General features: G+C 40.3%; 1 protein-coding gene across 5 annotated transcripts in view; it reads right to left on the bottom strand.

The window, feature by feature from the left end:
* The window catches only part of KCNT2 (potassium sodium-activated channel subfamily T member 2), a 445066-nt gene that overhangs the window by 206500 nt on the left and 225021 nt on the right, over window positions 1–13545 (bottom strand). For all 5 annotated transcript variants that reach the window (XR_011247634.1, XM_069545283.1, XM_069545284.1 and 2 more), the window contains exon 12: window positions 11307–11370. Coding sequence is in view for 4 of the 5 variants with exons in the window: in XM_069545283.1 (XP_069401384.1) it covers window positions 11307–11370 (64 nt within the window). In the remaining variant the exon portion in view is untranslated. The remainder of the gene's footprint in view (window positions 1–11306; window positions 11371–13545) is intronic.

Below are 13545 nucleotides of genomic sequence, written 5' to 3'. Positions count from 1 at the left end.
TTTCCTAGCAGCAAACCTCCCTTCTCACACTCAAGAGTCTTCTGCTCAGCTTTGACCATACTATGGGAATTCCCATCCCTCCCCTGAGCTGTGTTCATCCTCACTCACTCTCTGCTGCTGCTAAGTCATTTCAGTCATGTCCGACTCTGTGCAACCCCATAGACGGCAGCCCACTAGGCTCCTCTATCCCTGGGATTCTCCAGGCAAGAATACTGGAGTGGGTTGCCATTTCCTTCTCCAATGCATGAAAGTGAAAAGTGAAAGTGAAGTCGCTCAGTCCTGCCCGACTCTTAGGAACCCCATGGACTGCAGCCTACGAGGCTCCTCCGAACATGGGATTTTCCAGGCAAGAATACTGGAGTAGGTTGCCATTGCCTTCTCCACACTCACTCACTAGTTGGAGTAATACACAGCTCCCAACAGCTTCCTGAAAACTGTGCAATTTTCAAAACTTTAACATCTATAGATATATTTCCTTCTATCTGAAGTTTTTCCAGGATAGAGAATTCCAACTGGAAACATATTTTCCCCTCAGAATTTTGAAAGCCTTGCCCCATTGTCTTCTGGCTTCTGGTCTAAAGCATTCTGATTCTCCGTCCTCGGGCTGAGTGCTTTCTTCTTGACTTCCCTGGTGGCTCAGGTGGTAAAGATTCTGCCTCCAGTGCAGGAGTTGATCCCTGGGTCAGGAACATGCCCTGGAGAAGAGTGGCTACCCACTCCAGTATTCTTGCCTAGAGAATCTCATGAACATCGGAGTCTGGCGGGCCACAGTCCATGGGTTCCCAAAGAGGCAGACACGGCTGGGCAACTAAGCACACACACGGGTTGAGTGTTTCCTTCTTGAGTTTCAGTTCAGTTCATTCACTCAGTCATATCTGAGTCTTTGCGACCCCATGAATCGCAGCACGCCAGGCCTCCCTGTCCATCACCAACTCCCGGAGTTCAATCAAATCACATCCATCGAGTCAGTGATGCCATCCAGCCATCTCATTCCCTGTTGTCCCCTTGTCCTCCTGCCCCCAATCCCTCCCAGCATCACAGTCTTTTCCAATGAGTCAACTCTTCACATGAGGTGGCCAAAGTACTGGAGTTTCAGCGTTAGCATCATTCCTTCCAAAGAACACCCAGACCTGATCTCCTTCAGAATGGACTGGTTGGATCTCCTTGCAGTCCAAGAGACTCTCAAGAGTCTTCTCCAACACCACAGTTCAAAAGCATCTATTCTTTGGCGCTCACCTCCCTTCACAGTCCAACTCTCACATCCATACATAACCACTGGAGAAATCATAGCCTTGACTAGACGGACCTTTGTTGGCAAAGTAATGTCTCTGCTTTTGAATATGCTATCTAGGTTAGTCAAAAGTTTCCTTCCAAGGAATAAGCGTCTTTTAATTTCATGGCTGCAGTCACCATCTGCAGTGATTTTGGAGCCACAAAAAATAAAGCCTGACACTGCTTCCACTGTTTCCCCATCTATTTCCCATGAAGTGATGGGGCCAGATGCCATGATCTTCGTTTTCTGAATGTTGAACTTTAAGCCAACTTTTTCACTCCCCACTTTCACTTACATCAAGAGCTTTTTAGTTCTTCTTCACTTTCTGCCATAAGGGTGGTTTCATCTGCATATCTGAGATTATTGATATTTCTCCTGGCAATCTTGATTCCAGCTTGTGTTTCTTGCAGCCCAGCATTTCTCATGATGTACTCTGCATATAAGTTAAATAAGCAGGGTGACATTATACAGCCTTGACGTACTCCTTTTTCTATTTGGAACCAGTCTGTTGTTCCATGTCCAGTTCTAACTGTTGCTTCTTGACCTACATATAGGTTTCTCAACAGGCAGGTCAGGTGCTCTGGTATTCCCATCTCTTTCGGATTTTCCACAGTTTATTGTGATCCACACAGTCAAAGACTTTGGCATAGTCAATAAAGCAGAAATAGATGTTTTCCTCGAACTCGCTTTTTCAACTTTACCTTTTCTTAATTTCGTTCTCAGTTTCTCAGGCAAGCATGTCTTTTTTAGTCATTAATCTGAAATATGTGGGCCCTCTCAATAATTCCATTCTGAGAAATTTGATTGTTTTAATTCTGTTTTTTTATATCTTTAATAATTTCCCCCATTTTTTTCCAGACCCTGTTCCAAAATTCTTACCATATTGTTTCTTCCTGAACACTCCTTTAATTTTCTCTTGTTTGACTCTCCTTTTCCATTATTTGGTTTTATTGTTCATTTTATTATTCTTCATTCTTTCAATGTCCTTAGATTTATCTTCTGAATATTTTATTTAATTTTTTCATTTGTTACCTACATTTAATTTCCATAAGCTCTTCTTGGTTCCCTGGATGTTCTTGCTTTTCAATTTGTTTTGTTCTATAGCTTACTATTCTTCTTTTAAAATGTATACTCCTCTCATCTTCTCAACTACTATATTACTAAAGATGGGATATTGCATATTTTAAAATTGATTTCTTCTCCCAGAATCCTATGGTGTCATTTGTGTTTCCTCTGAATTCTCCTTTCTTGTATGTTTTTGCATGGCTGTTACTTAGTTCCTTCTTTTCCTTTTAGAATTTCCTTAAATGTCTAGAGATCACTGTTGTCTGAACTTATGTAGGAGTGAAGCACTCAGAAGCTCCTTGGGACATGAATGAATGCAGGACCTTATTTTCACGTCATATGTACATACACACATACTTGGGATAAATGCTTCCTGCCCCATAAGTGTCTACCAATCAGCCTTGCTGCACCAGTCAGCCCAGCACCAAGGGGGTGCCCTGCTGGATGTTCCTGGATGGGCCCACCCCACCATCTGTACCTCCAAGAGGCCTGGGCTGTTCCCCACCACAAGTGGGCAGAGGAAAGAGTCTTTTGCATTTCCCATCCCCTAATTGCTTCAGGAACTCTCTCTAACCTTCTCTGAAATGATACTGAATCAGAGAATTTCTCTTCTGATGTTTTGTTCCCAGGGGGCATTGTGGGTCCCGAGTTTTTGCTGCAGGTTACTTTCCCTCCCTTTATTCCTGGGCAACCAGAGCATTTATTTTGGCCAAATTTGCCAACTCCTAGAGTAAATCTCTTTTCCCAAGATGAGGAAAGGGACCAGCAATGAACATGTGAAAGGGTTCAGGGAATCTAATTACTTCTCCTAAAGATTTTTAACCACTCTCCATATATTTAGTCCTATGTATAACCTTACTTGCCTCTGCAAGGCATCTGATACCTCTGTTCCTGTCACTTGAGTCTCCATTGCATAAAGCAGCCTGCTTCTGACTTGTTTCCTCTCCTTTCTCAGCTTAAATGTTACCTTCTTTCAGTCTGTTAAGTCAGTTACCACCCATCCATCTGCTTTGCAGCTTCCACACTTGTATCCGTGTCACCTCATCTACCATCTCTTCTGTCCTGAGTGAAGTCTTTTTATTCACAACCTTCAATATCCTACAGTGTCAGGAGGAAATGGAATGCATTTGTTGAATTGAAAGCTTTCAAATTCAGCTTGGAAAGGGTACACCAAAATTATATTTTTATTTCCTATATGTACGCCCCCTTGTTACATAGATATAGGAAGACTACAAGTATTTTGAAACTAAGTTACCACTTGAGAGTCCCACGCTTCACAGCTAAATAATTACAGAAACATAAGGTAGAATATGTTCAATTCCAGTTCACTTATTCAATACAGAGGTTTGGAGCATCTAATGAGCCGACCTAATTGAGAAACTATTGCAATAATGCATAAGTGGACCCAAGAGAGTCATGTCTGAATTAAGACAGTAACTGTTGAGAAGGAGGGGAGCAAATGAATTTCAAAACATATATATGTTTTAAAGAGAAATATTTTACAAATTTTGCAATCATTCGTCTGCTCTATGGCCATGAACCAGTTTGCTTTTTTGCTGCTTAGTTGCTAGTCAAGTGTGACTCTTTTGTGACCACATGGACTATAGCCTGCCAGGCTCCTTTGTCCATGGGATTTCCTAGACAAGAATACTGCAAAATGGCAGTTGCCAAAATGGGTTGCCATTTCCTTTTCCAGGGGGATCTTTTGACCAGAGATCGAAACTGCATCTACTGCACTGGCAGATAGATTCTTTATCACTGAGCCACTGAAGGAAGACCATTAGTTTTCTCGGGCTGTGGTAACAAACGACCACAAACTTGGTGGCTTAATGAAAATGTATTGTCTCAACATTCTGGAGGTCAGAGCTCAAAAGCAAGATGTTCGTAAGGCTGGTTCCTCCTGGGAACTGTGCAGGAAGCCTCTCTCCCAGCTTACAGAAGGCTGTCTTCACATACACATGGCTTTCCATTATTCATCTGTCACCACATTTCCTCATTTTTCAAGGACACAGTACAATTAAGAGTAAGGCCTACTCTAATAAACTCATTATAACTTGATTATATCTATTAAGACTTTATCATCACGTAAATTCGCCACATGAGTGGCGGCTGTGTGGCACAGGAGCGGCCAAGAGAAGATACCCCATGTCCAAGGTCAGGAGTGGAGGCAGAGAGGAGCTACCCCACGCCCAAGGTCAAGAGCAGTGGCGGAGAGGAGAAACGCCACATCCAAGGTAAGAGAAACCCAAGTAAGATAGCAGGCGCTGAGAGAGGGCATCAGAGGGCAGGCATACTGAAACCACAATCACAGAAAACTAACTAATCTGATCACATGGACCACAGCTTTGTCTAACTCGATGAAACATGCCGTGTGGGGCCACCCAAGATGGGTGGGTCATGGTGGAGAGGTCTGACAGAATGTGGTCCACTAGAGAAGGGAATGGCAAACCACTTCAGTATTCTTGCCTTGAGAACCCAGTAAACAGTATGAAAAGGCAAAATGATAGGACACTGAAAGATGAACTCCCCAGGTCGGTAGGTGCCCAATATGCTAATGGAGATCAGTGGAGAAATAACTCCAGAAAGAATGAAGGGATGGAGCCAAAGCAAAAACAATATCCAGTTGTGGATGTGACTGGTGTTGGAAGCAAGGTCCGATGCTGTAAAGAGCAATACTGCATAGAAACCTGGAATGTCAGATCCATGAATCAAGGCAAATTGAAGTGGTCAAACAGGAGATGGCAAGAGTGAACGTCAATAATCCAGGAATCAGCTAACTAAAATGGACTGTAATGGGTGAATTTAACTCAGATAACCATTATATCTACTACTGTGGGCAGGAATCCCTTAGAAGAAATGGAGTAGCCATCATACTTAACAAAATAGTCCAAAATGCAGTATTTGGATGCAATCTCAAAAATGACAGAATGAGTTTTGTTCATTTCCAGGGCAAACCATTCAATATCACAGAAATCCAAGTCTATGCCCCAACCAGTAACACTGAGGAAGCTGAAGTTGAACGGTTCTATGAAGATCTACAAAACCTTTTAGAACTAACACCCAAAAAAGATGTCCTTTTCATTATCAGTTCAGTTCAGTTCAGCCGCTCAGTCATGTCCGACTCTTTGTGACCCCATGAATCACAGCACGCCAGGCCTCCCTGTTCATCACCATCTCCCAGAGTTCACTCAGACTCATGTCCTTCGAGTCCATGATGCCATCCAGCCATCTCATCCTCGGTCGTCCCCTTCTCCTCCTGCCCCCAATCCCTCCCAGCATCAGAGTCTTTTCCAATGAGTCAACTCTGCGCATGAAGTGGTCAAAGTACTGGAGTTTCAGCTTTAGCATCATTCCTTCCAAAGAAATCACAGGGCTGATCTCCTTCAGAATGGACTGGTTGGATCTCCTTGCAGTCCAGGGAACTTTCAAGAGTCTCCTCCAACACCACAGTTCAAAAGCATCAATTCTTCGGCGCTCAGCCTTCTTCACAGTCCAACTCTCACATCCATACATGACCACAGGAAAAACCATAGCCTTGACTAGACGGACCTTAGTTGGCAAAGTAATGTCTCTGCTTTTGAACATACTATCTAGGTTGCTCATAACTTTTCTTCCAAGGAGTAAGCATGTTTTAATTTCATGGCTGCAGTCACCATCTGCAGTGATTTTGGAGCCACAAAAAATAAAGTCTGACACTGTTTTCACTGTTTCCCCATCCATTTCCCATGAAGTGATGGGACCAGATGCCACGATCTTCATTTTCTGAATGTTGAGGTTTAAGCCAACTTTTCACTCTCCTCTTTCACTTTCATCAAGAGGCTTTTTAGTTCCTCTTCACTTTCTGCCATAAGGGTGGTATCATCTGCATATCTGAGGTTATTGATATTTCTCCCGGCAATCTTGATTCCAGCTTGTGTTTCTTCCAGTCCAATGTTTCTCATGATATACTCTGCATATAAGTTAAACAAGCAGGGTGACAATATACAGCCTTGACGTACCCCTTATCCTATTTGGAACCAGTTTGTTGTTCCATGTCCAGTTCTAACTGTTGCTTCCTGACCTGCATACAGATTTCTCAAGAGGCAGGTTAGGTGGGCTGGTAATCTCATCTCTTTCAGAATTTTCCACAGTTTATTGTGATCCACACAGTCAAAGGCTTTGGCATAGTCAAGGAAGCAGAAATAGATGTTTTTCTGGAACTCTCTTGCTTTTTCCATGATCCAGCGCATGTTGGCAATTTGATCTCTGGTTTCTCTGCCTTTTCTAAAACCAGCTTGAACATCAGGGAGTTCACAGTTCACGTATTGCTGAAGCCTGGCTTGGAGAATTTTGAGCATTACTTTACTAGTATGTGAGATGAGTGCAATTGTGTGGTAGTTTGAGCATTCCTTGGCATTGCCTTTCTTTGGAATTGGAATGAAAACTGACCTTTTCCAGTCCTGTGGCCACTGCTAAGTTTTCCAAACTTGCTGGCATATTGAGTGCAGCACTTTCACAGCATCATCTTTCAGGATTTGAAACAGCTCCCCTGGAATTCCATCACCTCCACTAGCTTTGTTCGTAGTGATGCCTTGTAAGGCCCACTTGACTTCACATTCCAAGATGTCTGGCTCTAGATTAGTGATCACATCATCATGATTATCTGGGTCATGAAGATCTTTTTTGTACAGTTCTCTGGTGTATTCTTGCTACCTCTTCTTAATATCTTCTGCTTCTGTTAAGTCCCTACCATTTCTGTCCTTTATCGAGCCCATCCTTGCATGAAATGTTCCCTTGGTATCTCTAATTTTCTTGAAGAGATCTCTAGTCTTTCCCATTCCGTTGTTTTCCTCTATTTCTTTGCATTGATCGCTGAAGAAGGATTTCTTATCTCTTCTTGCTATTCTTTGGAACTCTGCATTCAGATGCTTGTATCTTTCCTTTTCGCCTTTGCTTTTTGCCTCTCTTCTTTTCACAGCTATTTGTAAGGCCTCCCCAGACAGTCATTTTGCTTTTTTGCATTTCTTTTCCATGGGGATGGTCTTGAACCCTGTCTCCTGTTCAATGTCACGAACCTCATTCCATAGTTCATCAGGCACTCTATCTATCAGATCTAGGCCCTTAAATCTATTTCTCACTTCCACTGTATAATCATAGGGGATTTCATTTAGGTCATACCTGAATGGTCTAGTGGTTTTCCCTCCTTTCTTCAGTTTGAGTCTGAATTTGGTAATAAGGAGTTCATGATCTGAGCCACAGTCATCTCCTGGTCTTGTTTTTGTTAACTGTATAGAGCTTCTCCATCTTTGGCCCAAAAATGATGTCCTTTTCATTATAGGGGACTGGAATGCAAAAATAAGAAGTCAAGAAGCACCTGGAGTAAAAGGCAAATTTGTCCTTAGAGTACAGAAAGAAGGGCAAACGCTAATAGAGTTTTGCCAAGAAAATGACTGGTGATAGCAAACATCATCTTCCAACAACACAAGGGAAGATTCTACACATGGACAGTAGAAGATGGCCAACAACAAAATCAGATTGATTATAATCTTTGCAGCCAAAGATGGAGAAGCTCTGTATATTGAGCAAAAACAAGACTGGCAGCTGACTGTGGATCAGATCATGAACTCCTTATTGCCCAATTCAGGATTAAGTTGAAGAAAGTGGGGAAAACCACTAGACCAATCAGGTATGACCTAAATCAAATCCCTTATAATTATACAGTGGAAGTGAGAAATAGATTCAAGGGACTAGATCTGATAGACAGAGTGCCTGAACAACTATGGACAGAGGTTTGTGACACAGTACAGAAGACAGGGATCAAGACCATCTCCAAGAAAAAGAAATGCAAAAAAGCAAAGTGGCTGCCTGAGGAGGCCTTACAAATAGCTAAGAAAAGAAGAGAAGCAAAAGGCAAAGGAGAAAAAGAAAGATATACTCATTTGAATGCAGAGTTCCAAAGGATAGCAAGGAGAGATAAGAAGGCCTTCCTCAGTGATCAATGCTAAGAAATAGAAAAAAACAATAGAATAGGAAAGACTAGAGATCTCTTCAAAAAAATTAGAGATACCATGGGAACATTTCATGAAAAGATGGGTTCAATAAAGGCCAGAAATATTATGGACCTAACAGAAGCAGAAGATATTCAGAAGTGGTGGCAAGAATACACACAAGAACAGTACAAAAAAGATTTTCACCAACCAGATAATCAAGATGGTGTGATCACTCACCTAGAGCCAGACATCTTGGAATGTGAGGTCAAGTAGGCTTTAGAAAGCATCACTATGAACAAAGTTAGTGTAGGTGATGGAATTCCAGTTGAGCTATTTCAAATCCTGAAAGATGATGCTGTGAAAGTGCTGCACTCAATATGCCAGCAAATTTGGAAAACTCAGCAGTGGCCACAGGACTGGAAAAGGTCAGTTTTCATTCCAATCCCAAAGAAAGGCAAGGCCAAAGAATGCTCAAACTACTGCATAATTGCACTGATCTCATGTTCACAATTCTGAGTCCAGGTTTCAGTAATACATGAACTGTAAATTCCAGATGTTCAAGCTGGATTTAGAAAAGGTAGAGGAACCAGAGATCAAATTGCCAACATCTGATGGATCATCGAAAAAGCAAGAGAGTTCCTAAAAAACATCTATTTCTGCTTTATTGACTATGCCAAAGCCTTTGACTGTGTGGATCACAATAAACTGTGGAAAATTCTGAAAGAGATGGGAATACCAGACCACCTGACCTGCCTCTTAAGAAACCTGTATGCAGACCAGGAAGTAACAGTTAGAACTGGACATGGAACAACAGACTGGTTCCAAATAGGAAAAGGAGTACGTCAAGGCTGTATATTGTCACCCTGCTTATTTAACTGACTGCAGAATACATCATGAAAAATGCTGGGCTGGATGAAGCACAATCTGGAATCAAGACTGTTGTGAGAAATGTCAATAACCTCAGATATGCAGATGAAACCACCTTTATGGCAGAAAGTGAAGAGGAACTAAAAAGCCTCTTGATGAAAGTGAAAGAGGAGAGTGAAAAGGTTGGTTTAAAGTTCAACATTCAGAAAACTAAGATCATGGCATCCGGTCCCATCATGGCAAATAGATGGGGAAACAGTGAAAACTTTGTGTGACTTTATGTTGGGGGGGCTCCATAATCACTGCAGATGGTGATTGCAGCCATGGAATTAAAAGACACTGACTCCTTGGAAGAACAGTTATGACCAACCTAGACAGCGTATTCAAAAGCAGAGACATTACTTTGTCAACAAAGTCTGTCTAGTTAAGGCTGTGGTTTTTCCAGTAGTCATATAAGAATGTGAAAGTTGGACTATAAAGAAAGCTGATCACCAAAGTATTGATGCTTTTGAACTGTGGTGTTGGAGAAGACTCTTGAGAGTCCCTTGGACTGCAAGAAGATCCAACCAGTCCATCCTAAGGGAGATCAGTTCTGGGTGTTCTTTGAAGGACTGATGTTGAAGCTGAAACTCCAATTCTTTGGCCACCTGATGCAAAGGGTTGACTCATTTGAAAAGACCCTGATACTGGGAAAGTTTGAGAGCAAGAGGAGAAGGGGACATCAGAGGATGAGATGGTTGGATGGCATCACCCACTCAATGGACATGAATTTGTGTGGACTCCGGGAGTTGGTGGTGGACAGGGAGGCCTGGCAAGCTGCAGTTCATGGGGTCGCAAAGAGCTGGACACAACGAGCAACTGAACTGAACTGAAATTCACATTATGAGGTCCCTGTGGTTTGGTCTTCAACATATGAGTTTTCATGGCTCACAATTCAGTTCATAACAGTTCCTTTTCCAATAAAGGTTGACTAAGTTAGTTTAAGGGCCTCCCTGGGTTCTTTAGTGGTAAAGAACCCACCTGCCAATGCAGGAGACATAAGAGATGTGGGTTTGTTCCTTGGGTCTGGAAGATCCCCTGGAGGTGGGCATGGCAACCCACTTCAATGTTCTTGCCTGGAGAATCCCATGGAGAGAGGAGCCTGGCGGGCTACCATCCACGGGATTACAAAGAATCAGATACGACTGAAGTGACTTAGCACAAATGCACACAAGTTAGTTTAAAAAGGAATAAAACGTTTAAGTAAATTAGAGTGAGGACAATGCAAAGCCTACCACATTCAGGACCTGTAGTCCTAACGAAATGTAACAGATCACACCTATTAGATGGTCCAGAAAAGTGCAAATCATGTCCCCCAAAGACCCATGCATGTTTTGACTTTTCCCCAGTCACTGCAGAAGGCACCATGTTTCTCATCTGTTTGTGTACCACAGATATGACTACAGATGGACTCACTAGTTTAAAACACAGGAGTTAATAGGACATCCTCAACATAAAGGAGTAAAGCATTTTTTTTTTAAGTAGGGAAATTAAATTGCATTTACAGAAAAAAAGCTATAAGTTGGTACATTACAAAGTTTGATTATTAGTTTATTGAATTTTAGACCACAAATGTATCATGGAGATCATATAAGCCAGAGACTACCAAACTAGGAGGTGCATCAAAATCACCTGGTGAGCTTTTAAAAATACACGGCTTCCCAATTCCCACCCTACATATCCTGAATAGGATTTTCACAAATGCATACTTTTTTAGAAATGCTCCAACTGATATTTTGCAGACTGCCTGATCCATATGCCTCACTTTTAAGTGGAGGAAATTGAGATCATTATAACAAAATCACATAGCATAGAATATATTTAATTAAAAATGATCTAGTTCTGTTTATATAGGACTTATTTCATTTTGATCAACAGAAAATCCAGAGATTAGTAGTAGAAAGTACTTAATATTTTTGTTGATATAATTGATGCAACTATTCTTATTTTTTGGCAAGATAGATTAAAGATATTTACTTCTCTTTAGTAAAATTTTAAGGCCATCCATACTTAATAGTGGCAGACTACAAAAAAATAATAAAATCTCGTAAGGCAAAAAGAACAATTTACTAAAAGAGATTTTAGAAACTTACAGATGACGTCCTGTCCACTTCACAACGGCTGCTCAGAATAAAACAGGCCTCAGCATCATCCATCCTAAATGCAGACAGAAAAGGAAAATAATCACACATTGACATATCTATGTGCCATCTGAAAAACAGAATTCCAACACTCAGTCCAGGGCATACAAAGTACACAAAAACTATGAACATCCTTAAGCTTAAATGAAAATAGGATTTCTTGCAGATCATGATTATAAACAAAATAATTGTTGACTTGGCTGTATAACACAGCAGTTCATAATGACAGAAGTTAAAAAAAGTCAAATTTTATTTTTTCTTTTATCATTATACATATTTTTTCATATATATATACATATATACACTTCTATAAGTTTTAGATGGATTACTTTTTGACTGCAATGTATCAATAAAATTAAGAGAGAGGATACAAAGCCGCTTAGTATTCATAAGCCAAACTCTACTGCACATTTATATTTCCTAGAGATGAATCATCATCTTGTTCCAAATCCCTTTCCTTCACACTAAAGTTCTATATTTCTTATACGTAATAATAAACCATAAGAATGCTTCAGTGCTTGGTAAGCAATGTTCTAAAAACATAACATTGTGTATTTTTAAAATGAGGAACTATTTGCCTTTCTGGTTCATTACAGTAGAACAAATTTTTTCCTCCAATGTATTTTCTATGGATAAAAATGATAAAAGTCTATGGAATTAGACCAAATCAAACAGTTTTGGAAAAGTGTGAAGTTGTCATGGTTATTAAGACAATTGTATACCACTTTTTATACATCATCTTCAACAAAGCAACTCAAACTCATGCAACTGACCTTTGGAAATGGTTTGGAGAATTTTACTCCTTGTCTTGCGTGGGAATTGTGCTGAAGAATGTGTTAGCTAACATTAAATCCCAAATTTCTACATGACATAGGATAAGAAATGAACATAAAAATGGTACCATCTTTCTTAAATCAATTTTCTGAGAATTACCAGCCTGCTACTTCTCACTTATCCACACTCTCCTTTTTCATACCTATGGAGGAGTATTTCTTGTAAATGTGACTGATTTGTCTAAGAAACAATCATTAATATTATTAATACTAAATGGAGTTGTGCTAATCCTGGCTCAGTCGTGCAGTCGTATACAACTCTTTGAGACTCTATGGACTGTAGCCCACCAGGCTCCTCTGTCTATGGGATATTTCCAGGCAAGAATACCGGAATGGGTTGCTGTTCCCTACTCCAGGGGATCTCCCCAACCCAGGGATTGAACCCATGACTCCTGTGTCTCCTGCATTCGTAAGTAGATTCTTCACCACTATGCTACCTGAGAAGCGCATTAATCCTAGGTATTATCTAGCTGAGATGCCAATAGCTAATCCTAATAGCTTAGATTAATTGATTAGGTAGTCAAAAGGCTTCATTTATCACAGAAATTCATATTGAACACAAAATGGGCATTACTCATTCTTATATGAAGAACTTAACTCATTACTATAAATTAAGCATGTTTATTATCTATACAGATGAATATAAAGATCCAAATTATATTACTGTTTAAGCAACTATTTCTTTACAGTTCCTGAATAATGAGTATAGATAGTAGATTGTTAGCAAACACCTAATGCTGTGTTTTACTTGAGGTACTGGGAGACTATGACTTATTCTAGAACTGTCATGTGTATAGTGACAATATATATGAAGTATGCAATCCACTACAGATGCTGATATATTCTCAAAGAAGCTTAATTTTCCAGTTATGTACAATTCATTATATCCTGGTAGTTTCTACTGACTTTTTTTGTTTCACAAATTGTTAAATCATTGAAAAAATTCTCAGCTAAATTGACCTATTATATATAAATCTAACATAATGTTAGAGTTCCTGTTATGAGCTATCTAGTCAACTTTTGCAGGAATAAGCAGCAGAAAGAAGTTTGAGAATTTTTTTCTGTTCTTTTCCATCATCCACACACACACACACACACACACACCAAAACCCATACACACACAAATACAAGCATACAGAGGACATGTATAAAGAAACAGAACATACACAAACATACGGAGAACATGCACCAACACACATACTCAAGCCATCTGGAAAGAATCAAAACAACAACAAGGAAAAAAAAAACACTTGTGCTATGAAATTCAAGGAAGAGACTTTTAAACCTAACAGAGTCTGTAGGACAACTCAAAGATAAACACGAAGATATATTTAAAAGCTACAAAACAAGAGAAAACA

The sequence above is a fragment of the Ovis canadensis genome, chromosome 12, assembly GCF_042477335.2.
Source record: "Ovis canadensis isolate MfBH-ARS-UI-01 breed Bighorn chromosome 12, ARS-UI_OviCan_v2, whole genome shotgun sequence".
In the NCBI taxonomy this organism is placed as follows: domain Eukaryota; kingdom Metazoa; phylum Chordata; class Mammalia; order Artiodactyla; family Bovidae; genus Ovis; species Ovis canadensis.
The sequence above is the reverse complement of the archived record's forward strand: the minus strand, read 5'-3'. Positions and strand labels throughout refer to the sequence as shown.